Here is an 18,398-nt window from a genome sequence, read left to right on the forward strand (position 1 = left end):
GACTTTCCGAACGCCCATGTTTGTATCTCTTCTATAAAGACTATATCGATAAAGCTAAACTAAAATTTTCTCCAAGAAATTATAGAAGTTCACTTAACAAAAAAGCAGTTAAAGTCTGTTGGAGGAAATTTTAGAAGAAATTTAAGTTATTTTTCACTTCAGATATGCAAATCAATGTTAAAATGTATATACTAGTGTCATCATTTGCCGTAACATTCTGCGCTGTTACCGAAGCTTGGCTTACAAAATATGATTATGACGGCAACTTTGCTGATCATAAATGGGGTGGCCAAGTCAAACCTCAGGTAAGCCAGTTTTTATTATTGTTAAAATTAATTTGAACTGAATGTATTTTTCTTAGTCAATAAAAACAGTTAGATTTACCTTTTCGAAACGAAGCATGGCCGGTTTAAATATTGTTCTCTACATGACAAGTTATCATACAATTTCTTGCATATTAAGAACAGTACTAAAATGTAGAAATAAAAGTCAAAAGTGTATTACAATGTACTACGCGTTTTTATTTGTATATTTAACTCATAACAAAATTTTTAAAAAAATGGTATGTAGAATAAATATTTGCAAACGAGTGATTATTACGGTCATTCACTTTTTTTATTAGAGTAAAAGAAAAGTAAAGTGCTACAATAATTGAAAAAGTATTGATAAAAATATACAATTAGACTTTTCCTCAATTATTAGGTTTGGTTTGGTTTAAACATGCGTTAAATCAATTCTGTGATTTCTTTTTTCGAAATTAAAAATGAGTTGAATTCTTTGATATTTAATATATCTTAACTATGCAGAGTTACCCTATTTTCGAAAGCGAATACAAATGTTTGTTTTTTTTCGGGAAAAAACATGTTATGTTTTAAACTTGAGATAACGTAAAGCTGAAAATTACTCATTATTGAGTATTTTTATGTCTAGTCGGGATCTAAGTACAATAAATCGCCCAAACAAGAGTCTTAATGGCTGGAATAAATAGTTCAGGCGGTAAAATAGGCATCATTATTTGTTCAGAGAACAATTATTTATCAAAGGCTGTATAATTAGTAGTTTACAGAGACAATCTATAGTCTTCACCTACTCGACTGACAACTCGCAAATTGAAGACCAATCAGTCTTTACAATTTAAGAAGTAAAAGATTTTAATCAAGAGTATTTGGAACTAAAGTCAACGTATTTTACGAACTTGACATTCAAAGGGCAACTTAACGGGTGTTTCTAGAAACACAGAACACGCTTAACCTACCGTTACACCTGAATTATGCTCCCAGGTTTTAGCCCGGGTTGCTCATTTGCTTTTGCTTCTTTGTAAGTGTTATTTTGGCTATTTTATGTTTTTGTATTGTGTGTGTCTATTTTCCGTGTTCTGTCGTTATCCTTGGAACAATTCTTTATGATTACTGTCGATTCCTTGTTCTTTTGATTTCCATTTCTCTTGCATTAAATTTTGTGATGCTGAATTTCGCGAATTTCTGAAAATTAAACATTTTCTGAAAAAAAAATGTTTGTAAAAGAAAAGTATTTAAGCTAACAGTTTTCCTCACTCGTAAACTGCAGAAGAAGGGAAAATAATTTCACGGTCTTTTCCTTAGTAGTTGAAGACAACTTCTTTTCAGTCGATAAATTAGATGTCATATATTTCAACAGTTTGTTTTTTAATAAGTTATTTGGATTAAAAACAACTTTTTTTTATAATGGATTACAGCGAGTAACGTAGTAATTTTCGAGAAATTGAACCTCTCTTGATTGCAGGACTGTTATTTGACTACTTGGACTATTCACGAGCAAATTTAAGCATTCTATCAGTTGATAGTATTTAAATCTGCTTCTTTTAGAAACTGATAATATCTTCCAATGAAATTTAAAACCAACAATATTCCCTAATATTAATTATGTTACTCCCTGCGCTGTATCTTTTTTTACGCTATGAACTTATTCATTTCAAATGATAATACATCGAATGGTAGCACTTACAGAAAAGATTAATCTCTCTCGAAAAATAAATTTGTGGGCTATGAAAAAGAAAAATATAACCTACATGTGATCTACCTAATACGGAAAGTGTTCCCTTTCGCTAGTTTACAGCGAAATATCAAACAAATTACATAAGACTATTGCGAAAATTGAATCTCTTGCTATTTACGTAGCAGTCCAGGTAAGAATCATGCAAAATGTGATTCATGGATTGAAAGCCTATATGTATATTTTTTGATATTTTGTTAAAATGTTATCGTTGAAAGGAATTACCATAAAACTTATATAGAATGTATTGTAGAAATTAATACAAATAAAGGAGAACTCTGAAAATGACACTATATCACAATAGAAACTTCAATGTGGAATATCTCCTATACGCAGACAGATTAGAATGAATGATAATACATTTCATCATATAGACCCACAAAACAACTTAATAATAACAAAAATAAAAATTTGTAGCCATTTTTAGGTGTATCACATATTACAGAATTTGAGGGATTCTTACAATGACTACTTCTTAAAAGCTACACAAACTGCAGATACAGTGAAACATGTCTACATCGAACCCTGAAACAACTCGAAAACATATATAATACAGATTTTTTCGAAAGTCCCTAATATTAATTTAAATATGTTTTAACCTTGCTACACCGAACACCTGTTTTAAACGAATCAATTTTAAGTTCAAATAGACGTTTGGTTTAGATAGAAGTCGCCGTTTTGAAAGAGTAATCAAGGGAACCAAGAGTCTAGCATATATTATTAGAATGTAATCCAGGGACAAAGAGCAGACATTGAAAACAGACAAGAACAACATAAAGTAACTAAAATAATGCATGCAAAGTAACAAAAGTAATTGAGCAACTCGCACTTCACTAAAAACTGGTAGCATGCACCAGATGCGTCGGTAGGGTAAGAGTCTTCTGCTTTTCTAGATACACCCACCGAGTTGCTTATAAAATGTCAGGTCCGTGAAAGTATAAACCGATTCTCAATAGAGTTAAGAATATAACGAACGTGATGTTGAACAACCGCTACTGGCAAACATTATTTTGTAACTGTATTAGTGTCGGTTCGGGGACTTTCGTAATCAAAATAAAGAAACACAAGGTCGAACTAGCGTGATTAATTCAAATATCAAGAGTTGAAGTTCCATTATTCCTGTTAGAATCCCGAGCAAAATTACAATATTCCGGGCAATCCGTTGGGATTTAACGACTTATAAAAATTTCGACCCAGATGCTGTCAACAATTTACCTATAACACAGAATATGCATATTAAGATTTTCTTCCTTGAAAACAGAATGATAACATAGAAATTGCTTATACCACTACAAGCACATTTTAGAAAGGATTCTTTCTGACCAACATTAATCCAATAAATCTGACATCTACGTCGTAGATAAATCTACATGATATGAAAATAAAATATTGTCGTATTACGATGGATATTAACAATTAGTATTTGATATGAGAACATTGCGGGGAAGGTATATGATGTATGCACTGCAAACATCCAACACATCCATAAATCAAGTGTACGGATTCTTGCCATTCTAAGTGAGCTAGGAGAAAAGAAGAGACTTTCGTCTTAACTTAAGGAGGTAGACCTAGGGAAAGGGACATAACTCATGAAATCAGTGATATGTTTGTATCACATTAAATTTCACTAATGTCTTTCAAGCTTTCATTTGAAACAGAATGAAATCGATTCAAGTTATTTTGATGCTTACATGAGATTGATGTAAAATGGTAAATGCAAACGTTCAAATGATTTGTAAGATAATGTCCCTTACCTTAGGTCTACCTCCTTAAATGGGCGCACTTTCCATGTCTCATCTGAACAGTGAACAGGTTGTCGATATAGTTTTATCAAGAGTACAAGGGAAAGAAAAAAACTAAAACGAAATTTGTTTTTTTAATGAATAATGCAAGAACTCTCAGAGAAAACAGTCCTGTGCAGTATTTTATGTTGGAAGTTCAATATATGCATGTTTTGTGTTCCTTAATATTCATGCAATAACGCTTTTACTGCATAGCAAAGCTTAAACTTTGTTGAAGTATCAGTGATGTTATGAATTTGAAATTGTATTGCGTTTGTGGAATATTTGTTTACAATGCTCGCTCGCTGACGTTTGGTAGCTTCTTCGGGTAATACGCATAATACTCAAGAAAAAATGGTGTTAAAATGGACATATTTATGAAGAATAAAAAGATGTAATAAAATTGTTTGACTAAATCCTTCTGAGTTGTTTGTATTTTCAATTTGCTGCTAAATGGAAATGTCTGTATTTTAAATTCGTTTTCTCACGATAATCAAAATACGAGTATTTTCGGTTTATTTCATTTTTTGTTGTTGCTGTAATGGTTTTAAGAAGTTGAGTTTTGAATTGGAAGTATGCAATCAAACATGTCACATTAATTAATCATCGAAACAAAAAATTACACAAATTACTATAAATAAGAAATCTTCTTAGATTTGAGACCCTATTATGAAAAGTGTTAATAATTACAAGGCTTTAAATGATAATTGAAGATACGAATGCAGTCGTGCGTAAGTTCTTCGAGATTTCCCATCGACCTTGTTATAAAGCATTCGAAATCCTTCATTGATATATTGTCAGCTTAAAAACAAATGAAATTACTGCTGTTTGAAATCAAGTGTAAGTGTATTGTGAAAGTTTCAATTGCAATAGTGAAATGTATTCAAAAGGTTTGAGAAATTAAAAGAAGTTTTCCTTGTATACACAATGTACGTTAACAGTAAAAATGAATCGTTTGATCTAGAATTGTAATAAATGTACGAAATATACTTAAATTTCCTCAATCAATTGTTTAAATTCAAATTGCCTACTTGGACATCTTTCATACAATGTTTTTCTATGTGGATTTTAACGATTTTCTTGTTGGAGTTGATACATACATTCTTTAAAAGAAACTACAATTATTTTTCCCCTGAGCGATTCTTAAAATATTCTTCTAATGATAAATTTCTTTCTATTTATGATGCATATTTCAAATACTGATTAAAAACAGAACTTGCAATTTAGTGTAATTGATTCTGCTGAAAATAGGTTAGGTGACAGCTTATGAATGCAGATCTATTTTATCATAACGTGTTATATGGATGCCGTACCTTGATAGACATCAAACACCGTAATTAATATCAATCTGTACAGTAATACAAGGTTACATGTTACGTACAAGTCATTCACTGCACTAAATTGCAATAACTCCTTACAAACTAAGGATTGGTGTAATCCGCGTGATAACATTCCATTGCATTGACATAAAGTCAATTTACGAGTAAGGCTTAAAACATTCGGTAAGTTCGAGGAAACATTAATCGGTTAGAGTCGTATTCGAGAATTCGAATATGAAATGTTTCCTAAATATTTGCAATTGTTTTTATACTGCAACAAAATAATTCCAAACAAAGATAAAGTCAGCAGAAACCATCTTTTTTATTCAAACAGATTGCATCATTGCGACTTAAACAATGTTACGGTAGAGACGTCACAACAAGGCATTATTCAATCAATCGTAGTATATCACTAGTAAATAAAGAATAGTTACAGAATACAAAGGGGATAATACGTCAGGGATAAGATACATAAGGATCAGTTTAAAGCAAACATCAAGTTCACTTCCGGAACGTGCGACGATCTCGTACGACTCGGAAAATTGACGGGTTTTTAATTTAATACAGTGAAACCTGTCTATTCCTAACTCAGAAAAATAAGAAAAACCTGTTCAATCAAGGCAATTTTAACTTGGTAAAAAGTTGGTGGACAAGATGACGATGGCGGTTTTTGAAAAGCAACGTATTAGTGCAGGCTTAAGTAAAGAACTAGAAAGATTCTATCAAAAATTCAACAGCACACACATATACCCCCACACTAACTATCCCCAACCACACCCAAAATACAACAAGGGCAATTCAATTGAACATAATATTGTACAAAAAAAAACTACAAATGACATCTCCACGATAGATAAAAATAAAAAAATATGATACAAAATCAAAAGTAATTTATTCTTAATAAGTTTCTATAACTTGTTATACTTTTGTGTTGAGGCCTGGTGCTGCTCAGTAATTTTTAATGTAGTTTTCGGTTGGTATTGGATATTCTTCTTTTTGTTGTTTTTCTTATTTCGGTACTTTGATAATCGTGGTTACATTTGAATTTTCTTCCATATTAGGTCCTGATTAACAGAAAAATTAACCCAATTATTCTTGACTAGAATAGTTAAAAGAACGTGTATTCTACCGGTTGTTTTAAGCCTTGTTCAAATATTTGACATTACTCAAAAGCATGCAAAACAACAGCTTACAAATATGAAGAAAAGCCGGTTTCCATTTACGGCTCTCAATAGTATTATTTAAACTTCAACAGTAGACTAAAATCCTAGGCCGTGTTGAACAGGACGTTGCCTAACAAATGTTCAAAAAGCCGTTTGCTAATGAGAAATGGCATAAAGAAAGTGGCACTGATATTATATAACTCTATTCAGCATTCAAATACAACTTATTTTAACAAATAACGTATAATGTATTGAAGATCTGTTTTGACAAAATATGAGTATTTTGCGTGTTGGTTGTTTATATATTTTCTTGTTTGTGTTTAACTTTTATATCTTATTTCTTCAAGACTAATAAAACCTATAACTTAATGAAATATATATTGTATTTAAAATCAGCCAGACAGTTTCTTTCTATTTGACTTATTTCCGTTTCTCCGCGAGAAGAATTGGACCATATCTTTCTATCCTCTGCTACTTTAGCTACATCTGTCCATGAGTGAGATCTTTCCTTTCTCGTTCTATAGTTCTCCTCCAAGTTTCCTTTGGTCGCCCTCTTTCTTTTTCCTTCTGATGTCCAGGTTAGCAATAGTTTGGTGTGTCTGTTTTTTTTCATTCTAAAGTTGATTGATTGATTGATTTTGCCATCTGCAATTTGTTCATTGTAAAAAACTTTGAGTTGGTGTGTCTGTTTTTTTTTTTTTCATTCTGAAGTTTATTGATTGATTGATTTTGCCATCTGCAGTTTGTTCATTGTAAAAATAACTTTTATCAAACAGTCATATTTTTTTACAATTTTCTGATTGTAATCCCTGTTTCTGTATCTTTAGCGTACATGTGCTGCATACTTTCTTTGCGTAGATAATTCTTAATGGACGGAACAAATGTTACATGCGGACATACTGTGAGTTAAACATTAATTCAATCGTCAATTGCTGAAAATTACTGTAGATCAGAGTTGATTGTGTTCAGTTGAGTTGTCAGTACTTTAAATTGCCAAAGCAAAAATAGAGATTACTTAATTACTGCGTAGTAGTCAGGATGGCTATAGATTTATTTTTATTTGTTAAAAGTACAATCGATTACGACTGAATTATACACTTTTTAGCATTGGTAACAATTACAAACGTTGAACTTGGCAACCAATTTTGTCATTGTTAAAATACGGTGTGTCTGCTGTATAAATCAAACACAAAAAGACAGGTTTACATAAAATTTTATATCAAAGACATGTAGAAAGAAATTGTAAGGCTTTACTTGAAGTGTATCATTAATGCATCTATAAAGAAAGTTCTTTTGACGCCAATGGCTTATCAAAGTATTACACTGCTATTTCTGAAAGTTAAAAGGGATTTAACTGGTGAACAGAAATAGCAATACGTGTATATTTGATTCCGATAGGAAAAAATAGAATATTACAACCGAATATCTTATTTTTAAAGTAGAATATCATAAACTGTAGGCCAATATCAAGGTAATGAATTCTTACGCCAAGGTCAATTCAGACGAAAATTATATATATAAAAAAAAAAATAATGGAATGGCCAATGTAAGATAGTTCCCTTTTTCGAACATACAACCAATAACGCATTACTTTCAATATTTTGTTGGATGCTGAAAAAATAAAATGCATATGGTTAATGTTAGATACACCATATCGAACATATCAATATCTTATGTATCATAACAACATTTAGTTTTTGATTTTGAATATTCAAATGTAAAATGTAAAGCTGCTAGTTAATTTCATGAAGGATATACATGTGTACGTCAATATGAAGATGTTTAATTTAAACATATTTTATTCAGAAATTATAATGAATAGCATTAGATATTTAATATGGAGATGTTTGTAGGTTTATAATGCCTCGAATTAATCATTGCTTACAAAATTCCACCACTTATACCGTGATCTTCTCGAGTGTCAATCTCAATCATGCGTACAGACTTCTAAAAGTACCTACTGTGAAAGTCCTTTTATTCGTGGACACTCATTTCGTGGATTTAGGAAGAAATTTAAGTTCGTGAATTCTTGAATTCGTAGTTTTGAGATTTTCAGGATACACATAAAGGGGAATTCCCTTTTCGTCGGGTACAACATTTCGTGGTCATTGACCTACCAACGAAAACCACGAAAATTGGTACCTCACGAACAATAGTTCTTTCACAGTAACTCCATTGGTGTTTCTAGAGTAGTATATGGTAATCTCTTTCACTTCACCTATTCCATGCTCCTTCGCTTTGATTAAGTCAAGGCCCAAAGTGACAAAAAATTTTGATAAAAAAAGTTATTACAAGATTTTGCTGTTTTTGAGATGTATTTGAATGCTTTTTGGTGGGCAAGGTTGCGAATTTACTTACTTATAGCTTTTAATTCGTAAGCTTTACATTCATGTTTGTCATTGTGTCTCTTTCCGTTCTTTTTGCATCTTCTTTGTTCATGAATCTCGAATGGTTTATAACGGTGATTGGAAAAAATCTTATTTTAAAATTCGCGTAATGCATTTAAAAAAAAGAATCTTAGCTTTTGCTAAGACAACAAATGGTTAACTTTTCTTCAAAAAGGCATCATACGCAGATATTTGTCTTCTCTCGGCATAGGCCATGAAAGTTATGTTTTCTTAGAGATTTATCCGAGCTGTTAAGAAAATAAGATTGAAACTTAAAGTCAGCCAACAATACTAAATTTTATCTAAATCGACACTAATGAGCACTTAACAAGGTCTTAAATTGAATTTCCACATTAATGATGCAATTTAATTGCTTTATCGGTTGATGCGTGAAATCAGTACTATTCATTTTATCTGTGGAAACCCTTAAAACTCGAGCATAATAATGCAGCAATAAATACTAATAAAGTTGCATTTTGGAAAATGTCGACAGATTTAACCGAGTTTTTCTCTTCCAAACTGAACTAAAAAAATCTGTTATAAACTGCACCTTTTAAAGACCCCGTATTGGAGATATTGGAGGCCTAACACTTTTAAGCTTCACACATGAAATATTTTTCAGATGTTTATGAGAATATTGGCGTAATCATGTAATTGTTACCTAAATATATATATTCTACGAAGGGACAATCGGCATTAAAAATAAAATAACAACATTGCAAATGATTTTTAATGCTGTTCAATGTATTATCAAGGTTAAAAGGTTAAATGCAAGAGCTCTTTTGAAAGCAGTAGTATGCAATGTATTTATAATAGTTATTCAAGAAGCAACCAGTTACCATCAATGACAAATGCAGATAGTCCTAAGATAAGCAGGTTAAAAAGTATAAATCCAATGGACCTCAGTGATTGCAAAAAGCAAAAAAATAAAAATAAAATAAAATAAAATAAAATAAAATAAAAATAAATAATTAAATGATATGCAAGATCTTGGTTTGTCAATGATGAACATTATTATTCGCAAAATTATTTCGATCAGTATAGATCCTCCTTCACTAGTCAGAAGTTTAGAGTATTCCTCCACTCAAACTCTAGATTTTCAATATTCGAGCTTCGGCGAGCATGCTTAAATTTAATTTTTATCGCAGAGAGTGGATAAATAGATGAAATAATTTGAAAACAGGAAAAAATGTAAAACGGCAGGAAATATTTCAAATTTTATTTCCCGTCGGTAGTCGCGTTCATTTTCTATCTTATACTTCGAATGGGGGGACAGGCCAGTTGTTATTTCAACAACCGGATATAATATCATTAAAAAGCAGTAGGTACTAGACATTATTTGCGCATTACTCATTTTCTCAGAACCGATAATGTATGTCATTCTAGAATCATAAGTAGACAGTGATAGACAATATTCATACTAGTATCAATTATATTTTGTTTGTATTTTAATTTACCGGCATAGTGTCAGCATAATTTTAGTCTAATTGTATATATCATAGCTTATGCTTATTTTACTTTGTTAAAACACTTAAAGATTTTTTTCTAGTTCTATTTGAAACAGGCTGCATATTTTTTGACTGGGGAAAATGCGGGCTGTATGATACATTTATATTCTGTCAGCCAAATTCTCCCTAAAATGTAAAAAAAGTATTGGTTTAGATTTCATACCACCAAAAGGGTTCTTCTTCTTTTTATAATGGCACTGAGATAACGACAATTTTAACTACACGTGGTCCATGATCCCAGTTTTTAGTGGAGTCCGATTAGCTTATTTGCTTTTGTTACTTTGTATGTATGTTTTTAGTTACTTTATGTTGTTTGTTGTGTATGTCTGTTTTCCATGTCTGGTCTTTGTCCCTGGATTACATTCTTTTGATTACCGCTATAACCTTGGTTCCCTTGATTACTCTTTGATTACCGCTATAACCTTGGTTCCCTTGATTAATCTTTGATTACCGCTATAACCTTGATTCCCTTGATTACTCTTTAAACTTTAGTTTAATTACATAGTTTATGTTTAAAAAAAAAAAGAATGTTGCATTCGATAATATTGCACTGTCTCATGGACATTTCTCCATAACTGTTTTGTTCTTTACTTTTCCAAACGGAAAACAATATCAAAGTCAGTATTTGTATAATTAAGAGTTTTTTCAAACATCCTGATTGTCTTTATCTGTATTGAGTAGCCTTTACGTTGCAATATTTCTTTTTCCCTGCCTTACCAACGCTAAGTAATCGCTGGTTTGGCTCCTGGCTTTGATTTTTAAGTGATGCATCACAAGCTTCATTATCTTCAGTTTAGCATTAACACTTATGACCATTAAAAGAATCGAAAACTTTTATACGCCACATTTGGGAAAATAGATAAGAAAACACTTGTCTTTGAGCAGACATTTATTTTATCACTTATGATGGAATGTCTGAGAACATAAAACGAATCTTTGATACCGTGAGCTCGGGAATTCAAGCATGCTAATCAGTTGTAAAATTCCTGTTTTTTTCTTCTATCTACTAATGTCACAATTTTGTTTCAATTATATCTTTTATCTTGTCGCATTGAGAAAAGGTCGAAAAGCCAATTAGCATGAATCAATGCTATTAAACCATTGATGAAACTCCATCAAATAAATATAAATACAGCAAATATTCCTCCTCTTTATTATTGACCAGAATCTTCACAGATAGTAAAGATTTTTCTATCATCCTAAATGTTGGTAACCAAAGATTACATAACTTTTAATTTGAATGTTCATTGTTCTAAAGATTTCCTTTCCCTAAGGAATTATATATCAAATATTTTAATCAACGCAGCGATTCAACTGAGTAGTTGTAAATAATGTATTTAGACATAATGGTAGCTTCTCAAAAGAATTTTGTTTTCAATTTAAAATTTACCCACTCCTGTTTTGACAAAACAATAACATTTGTACTGAAAATTGTTGTTTTTTAAACTTGTAAATAAGGAAAGGTCATGTTCTTTTCTGATCAGATTTAATATTTTCCACGATGAGTAATTTGAGTTTTTTTGTATAAATATATTTTTGACATTTTGAATTTAAAAATAATATCACATCAATCTTTTTGACTTCAGATTCTGTCAGTCACGAAATTAATTTGTGTCACGATTGTTTGTAAAGAAACGTCTCTAAAGACACTTTGTGTCATGCTTACACTGAAGGTTCAATGTCATGCACCATGGAAAAGGTCAAACTATGCGCAAACGACAAAAAAAAAAAAATGACGTAAAAAGTATGGAATGTTTTCTTTTTTTCTTGACCTCAATTTCAACACAAATTTAGAACACAAAAATAATGAATTAAAGCTAATGCTCATTCTTTAGTCGACTACTAACCTTGCCAAAATTTATTGCCATAGCAACCGACGGTGGTCGACCATTTATATCCAATCTTAAAATTAACTGATCTTTGTCGGGGTATTTAGGCATATACAGTATTAACTGTATAAACTGACCCTGAATAAATCGAAAACCCGTCTAAATTATTGTTGAAGTTTCAATGTATTTTATACCTGGGTAAACCAACCACACTGTATAAAGTGGACAAATGATAAAGTCCACGAAGGTTTCGGTTATGACAAGTATTTTACTTATAAAATTCTTTCCATGTCTATATGAGTAATACTAAATTTTTTTTATAAAAACATATAATTTGTCGTACATATGTTGTTAATGTTTTATTAAATGAATAGTGGGTAAATTTTAAATTGAAAAAGAAGTTTCTTTTCTGGTGAAAGAATTCTTGTATGCGAAGTAATATGTACTTGAAGTTTGGGTGACTTATTCCGGGCTTGTTTGAAGACTAACTTGATTTTAATGATGCGAATATACGTTATTGATTTGGTTCTTATATTGAGAAACACATCCAGACAACTTGATTTCAATTTACACTGGAAATGCATTGGTTAACGTTTAGCGATACGATATATGGAAGTCGGCTATCGTGCAGACTCTATATGGTTGTCAAAAAGAGATCGGTTAAAGAATAGTCATTCATCACTCTTCCCTGTACCAATAAAAATGTCAGGAACCATTGCTGTGGGATCACAGGAAACCCACTGATGTCCATTACAAGATATTGCCTGAATCTAAAATGCAATTCTGGCTGTTAATGGGTTTTGATGCATGATAACACATATAGTGAAATCTGGCGTAAGTGGCCTTCCGGGGAGAGCAAAACCCTTGTGATATAAGACAGCTTATCTCAATATACAGGTTTATTGCATGTACATTCTACTACATAGAGGGGTTTTAATCAGTCTCTTTTAAGACATGTAATTGCTGATAATTGAAATAATAAAATGTTTCATAGAAAAAAATATGGTTTAAAAAATGGACCACAATACCTGATCTTTATGGGATTAAAAGTTGAGTTATTTCCCTTCAACTGCTATTTCCAAAAATAATGTTTATTTGTTATCATTGGTTATTTATAGAGAAAACGAACGACTGCTGCGTTAAGCTTGCAATCGTATAAATTTTGAAGTTCGGTAAGTTGTTCTCGTAGCATTAGAACCAAATAGTTAGGAAGTTCAAGATTCAAAAATAATTTTTGTGACGAATAGAACGATTTCAGTTTTTAAACATATTGATTAATTTATGGCCAATAGTTTTCCGTTTAGTAAGTTTAAATAATCATTTTTACATGTACTAAGCATAATATATTTCCATGTATTCTCAATGCAGTGTGATACCTTTCTGATCATTTTAAACCGTTTTGTTCGAGCTAAGCTTGAAGAGGATAATTATTTAAAAAATATCTCACAAAAAAATTAATGAAGGAATATCAATTCTATTGTGTAAGCCCTTGTTTGACAAGATCTTGAATTAGTTAGTGGCGTTATAAACCAATCGTGCAAAGTATTATTAACTGAATACGTTAACATGGTGTCATCATATCTCATGAGCACATCGCTTTAATGGAAAGTAAATAATTTGTATGTTGTGCTTTTAAAAAAATAACAACTATGAGCTGACAGAATGTTCGTTTTTCAAGTTAATGAAAGTGTTCGCACTTGAGGGCTTAGCAGTGATAAATACATAGTCACGTTCGTTGCTTTGATGTTATTTGCTCACATCACTGCATTATCATAGACAAATACATATTCCCTTCGATGAAAATTTGACTTATCAGGGGAGGCTGAAGTAGAATTAGTGAAAGTAGGTGCATAATTGTCTTGTTTCGTTGTATAAAGCAAAGATGTTTCTCGATAGCTTAAATGCTAAAAAATACTTGTGAGCCAGGTGTATGTCCTTACATTTTCGTTTTCTCATCTAACTGTCAATTTCTATGTGTTGGCTTTCAGTTTTTATATTTCGTTTGTTGTTTTTTGCCTTTTCCAATCCCTCACTTCGTCCAAATAATGTTTTACCTACTGTCTGTCGAGATAATTTAAATTTTGTTTGTTCATATACAAAAGTCACCAAGTTCATACTTTGCATATTTTAGCAGCAATTTATGTTTCATAAAGGTTTCAACGAATATATCGTGTTTAATACAACGATCGTAAAGTAGTATGAAACGTGTTGGGGTAAAAAAAAGTCTTACATACATTAAAAAAGAAATCTTCCGTGTTCGTTTGAAAGAAAATGAAATATATAGTGGCAACAGTGAAATTTACAAGAGCAACTAGAGAAACTAGCATTCATCTCCCACTTAAATCAACCAAATCAAAAACGATAACTATTTCATCTCAAAGGTGCAGCAACAAAAAGAAGAACTAAGACTTTTTATATGGTCTGTAACGTTTTCTTAAGTAGAAATAAAAGAAAACTTGGTTGGCATGTATGAATCAACTCCTGTCTAATATTTATAAAGACTGATTACAACTGGCAATGTTCCCTTGGTAATAAACAGGTTATTCATCATACAGGACTAATTGAACTGTTAGCCTTTCAATCAGTTCAAACTGCCTAAAATTATTTATAGCACATGTCAACCCGTGACCGTCAGTGTGCAATGTATAGGCTGAACTGATAAGTCAGGACAGATGCTCGTCTGTAGTCTTTTTAAGGTTATGCAATTGTTTTAATATTTGTTTTGCTATATATATAGTTTTAGGGTATTGTCAAGTAAACATTTGTATCATTTTTTTTTATTTTGCAGTTTAAAAATGAGAAGTGCTCCGTAGTAGTAAAAATCAATTCCGCAATTTTTTTAAATTTTCGCGCGTACCTATCCACCGCCAAAATGGCAAGAAATAGCACATATCTAATTATAAATTACACTAAGTAATTCAATCGTTTTGTCAAAAGCAATGTAAGTATTTGAGTTCCTATTACATTGATATTACTGCATTTTATATTTAGAATTTGGTAACCCTTTTTACGTTTTAGTACCAATTGTATTTTAGGGTAATGTTTTATTTTATTACGATGATGAAACATAGAAAAATTTCTATAACGAACGTTTAAGCATTTCATGTTATATCTAGTTTGTAAAACTATAGCAAGATACTTTACATTATTGTAATATCTTGAACACACCATATGGTACATATATTAAAAGGCAAGGCCGAGTTATAAACTGTAATTGATTTCCGTGCTGGCTCTTGTCAGTTAACCTTAAAGTCATATACATGTAATTTGAATAACGTAATTTAGCAAAAAAAGAAAGAAAACAATGCTTAGAATCTATAAACCAGCATATTTTATCTAAAAATTGACATTAACATTAAACTCTCTTACAACAACAAACTAATTTCTTTTCTTTGTCATAGCTAAAACTGTTTTTCTAACTATAGACATAACTTGGTCTGGATACATTACTAAATCGTTGAAAGAGTTTATTAGTTATTAAGTAATAGGCTTACGAATAGAAAATATTACCTCATTAGCTTTAATGATGCTTCATCTCCATAATTAGGGCGCCGACTGACTTTCTTACACAGACTTTAGATATTTTTGTAACTGATTACACATACGCTTTGATGTGTTCACGAAAAATCTGATGCTGATAAAGAATCTTTTATTTTGTTTTAGTCATTTTGTTTTGATGTTGTTTTTTTTTAATTTGTTTTCAGTGACAAAAAATACAAAAATGTAATGAGCAAATTACTGTAAATGAATTAATTTTCGTAGATTGTTGCGGTTTAAAAAAAAATGAAATGAATTAGCTATACACATTGCTGAATATCAATTATATGCGAGCACGTTTTTTTGCGCTTTTATATTCATTGCGAAAGAGTAATCAAGGCAACCAAGGTTATAGCAGTAATCAAAAGAATGTAACCCAGGTACAAAAACCAGGCATGGAAAACAGACCTACACAACGAAGAACATAAAGTAACTAAAATCACACATACACATTAACAAAAGCAAATGAGCAACTCGGACTCCACTAAAAACTGGGAGCATGGACCAGGTGCACTGGTAGAGTAAGCGTCCTCTGCTTTTCTAGAAACATCCGGACTCGACTAAAATTAGGGTAAATAACGAAATTAGAATAAATTATATAGTTCACCGGAAAAATTAAATAAATACTTTTCCAGTGCCCATATTAATTAAGTACTCCGTTTGTCACTTACCTTATATATTTGTTGTTTTTATTTGGTACATGTCATCTTCGAACATTATAAGCTATGTACATACTTTTAAAATTATAATATTGAACGTTTTTTATTGCATTGAAAAAAAAATGTCATATGTTGCGTCAAATGCAGATATTTAGTCTTCAAATAGCTAGTGTGACTTGATACAATTGGAATACTCTCAAAGTAATCATGAGAACCAAAATTCGATGGAAATCAACCAGAACATAATCCAAGGATAAAGTCAAAGCAGGGAAAACAAACACACACAACAAAGAACATGAAATGATATGCGTTTTTAAAAATCATAGAACTTACATATTTTTATACTGTTGATGTCGTTTAATTCCGCTTGTTTTGAAGATAATGCCAAGAACACCTTAGAATAGTTTAAATAAATGTTAAATAAATTCAAATATACCAATCTTTCATATTTGAAAATTTCAATACGCGTTCCGGGAGTAACTTTTATCAGTAGCATTAAAGTCAAATATATGGAAGATCTTAAACCAAAAATTAGCTGCATTCATAAATAATCAAATTAAAAATGATGGAAATAGAAGGTTGTAATAATGAAACCTCAGTGTTTTTTGTTTACTTTTTGTAGAGCCAATTAGTAAGTCTTTATCTATATTTTATTTAAGTAGCGAACAGTTTCAAACTAAAACTTGAGGCAGAAAAAATATATTAAACATCCCAAAATCTGTTCTGCAACTACTTCTTTTGCTTGAATTTTGTACATAAATGAATAAAACAAGAATACATTTGGCGACATTCTAAATGTAATTCAATTTGCTTTTCCAAGGTTATAAAAATCATTCAACGTATTGCCCGATAAAATGTTTACCTAGAATAGAATTGAATTGTTGCCTATAATATAATTGACTATTTTAACCAAGGTGTATTATCTTTCAGATTTTAAACATTTTCTCTGTTTTTAGAAGGCGTGTAAAACGATCAATTTCAGTCTTCATGTCTAGTAACCAAATAAAAAAGTCAGTGTCTTAACACAGCGATCAGATCTCTATCGTAAATCATATTCATCGTGATGCACGTAGGCCAGAAAAAATATTGAAATCAATTTAATACCAGTACTGTCCTTTTTAAATGGTACTAATCTGAGTTATGTTAGAACGAACAGAGCGTTACCAACAATCCATGTATGTCAGGAGTGTGAACCATAATTTTTCAGAATCGTCGTCGGGAGTGACGTATTGTCGGTCAAAGAATCTCTCATAACAACTTGGCAGTGCACCATAAAAAAAGTCACCATTTGGGTACAAATAGCTCCATTTCTCATTGCCAAAGCCTATAATTACATTCAGCTACGTCCTTCCGATAAAGAACATTCCCGGACGTTACATGAGAAAACATAAATCTACTGTGAAAATCACATTGAATTAAAATTTGTTCGTTTGCATAGATCATTAAAAGGTATATGAGGATCTAATATCGACTTGTTTCATAAATCATATCTTTTAAGCTTCGGACCCCTGCATTGAATCTGAGAGACGGTTAATTAATAGGTCTTTTTAAATGTGTTTGAGTCCTGTTGATGACGGAAACAGAAATTCGTTAAATGATAAATAAGCAGGTGCTAAGATACCTGATTTCAATATGGATTGGGCGAATGTTGATATTTGAATTTTCAATGAAGGAAAAAGCAAATATCACCAATACAAAAAAAGTACTTGTATTATATGGCTTTATGAGTGTAAAACAAGATAAGAATAATAAATAAATGAACTGACGAAGGTCGTAAGGCCGACAATTATATCTTATATTCTTTATATTTTACGTTTCATTTGTATTTAATTTGTATGTAGTTACTTTTTACCTATAAAACGTGGCAAATTGTTTACTTATCAACTATTCTTATTTGCGTATAATTTTAGCCACTTCACAACATATTTCATTTTTGTAAAACAAAATAACAATTTAAAAAATTTCTATTCAAATCCAATGAAAACACTTCTGTAATGCTTATTATATAGTTTGTAAAGCTTTATCATTTTCAGTGCGTACAATCCGACGAAGAATGTACACATGGTAGCCAGTGTTGCAATAGAAAAGATGCATGCTTAATGGATCCAAGGCATTCATTTCTAGAAGGTATGAATTACTCAGTTATACTGTAAACATGTTTACCTTCTCAGTTTTAATTTTTGC

General features: G+C 31.0%; 1 protein-coding gene across 2 annotated transcripts in view; it reads left to right on the forward strand.

The window, feature by feature from the left end:
- Nucleotides 1-18,398, forward strand: part of LOC148612255 (uncharacterized) — a 22,269-nt gene continuing 3,871 nt past the window's right edge. The window contains exons 1-2 of one of the 2 annotated variants that reach the window (XM_088593516.1): nucleotides 1-305; nucleotides 18,233-18,341. In XM_088593516.1, the coding sequence (XP_088449642.1) occupies nucleotides 165-305; nucleotides 18,233-18,341 (250 nt within the window). In that variant the 5' untranslated portion in view covers nucleotides 1-164. The remainder of the gene's footprint in view (nucleotides 306-18,232; nucleotides 18,342-18,398) is intronic. The other variant, XM_088593517.1, reaches the window with a different exon arrangement.

This window comes from Perna viridis, chromosome 7 (genome assembly GCF_037379345.1).
Source record: "Perna viridis isolate PV_CMFRI_1.1 ecotype Kerala chromosome 7, ASM3737934v1, whole genome shotgun sequence".
Lineage (NCBI taxonomy): Eukaryota > Metazoa > Mollusca > Bivalvia > Mytilida > Mytilidae > Perna > Perna viridis.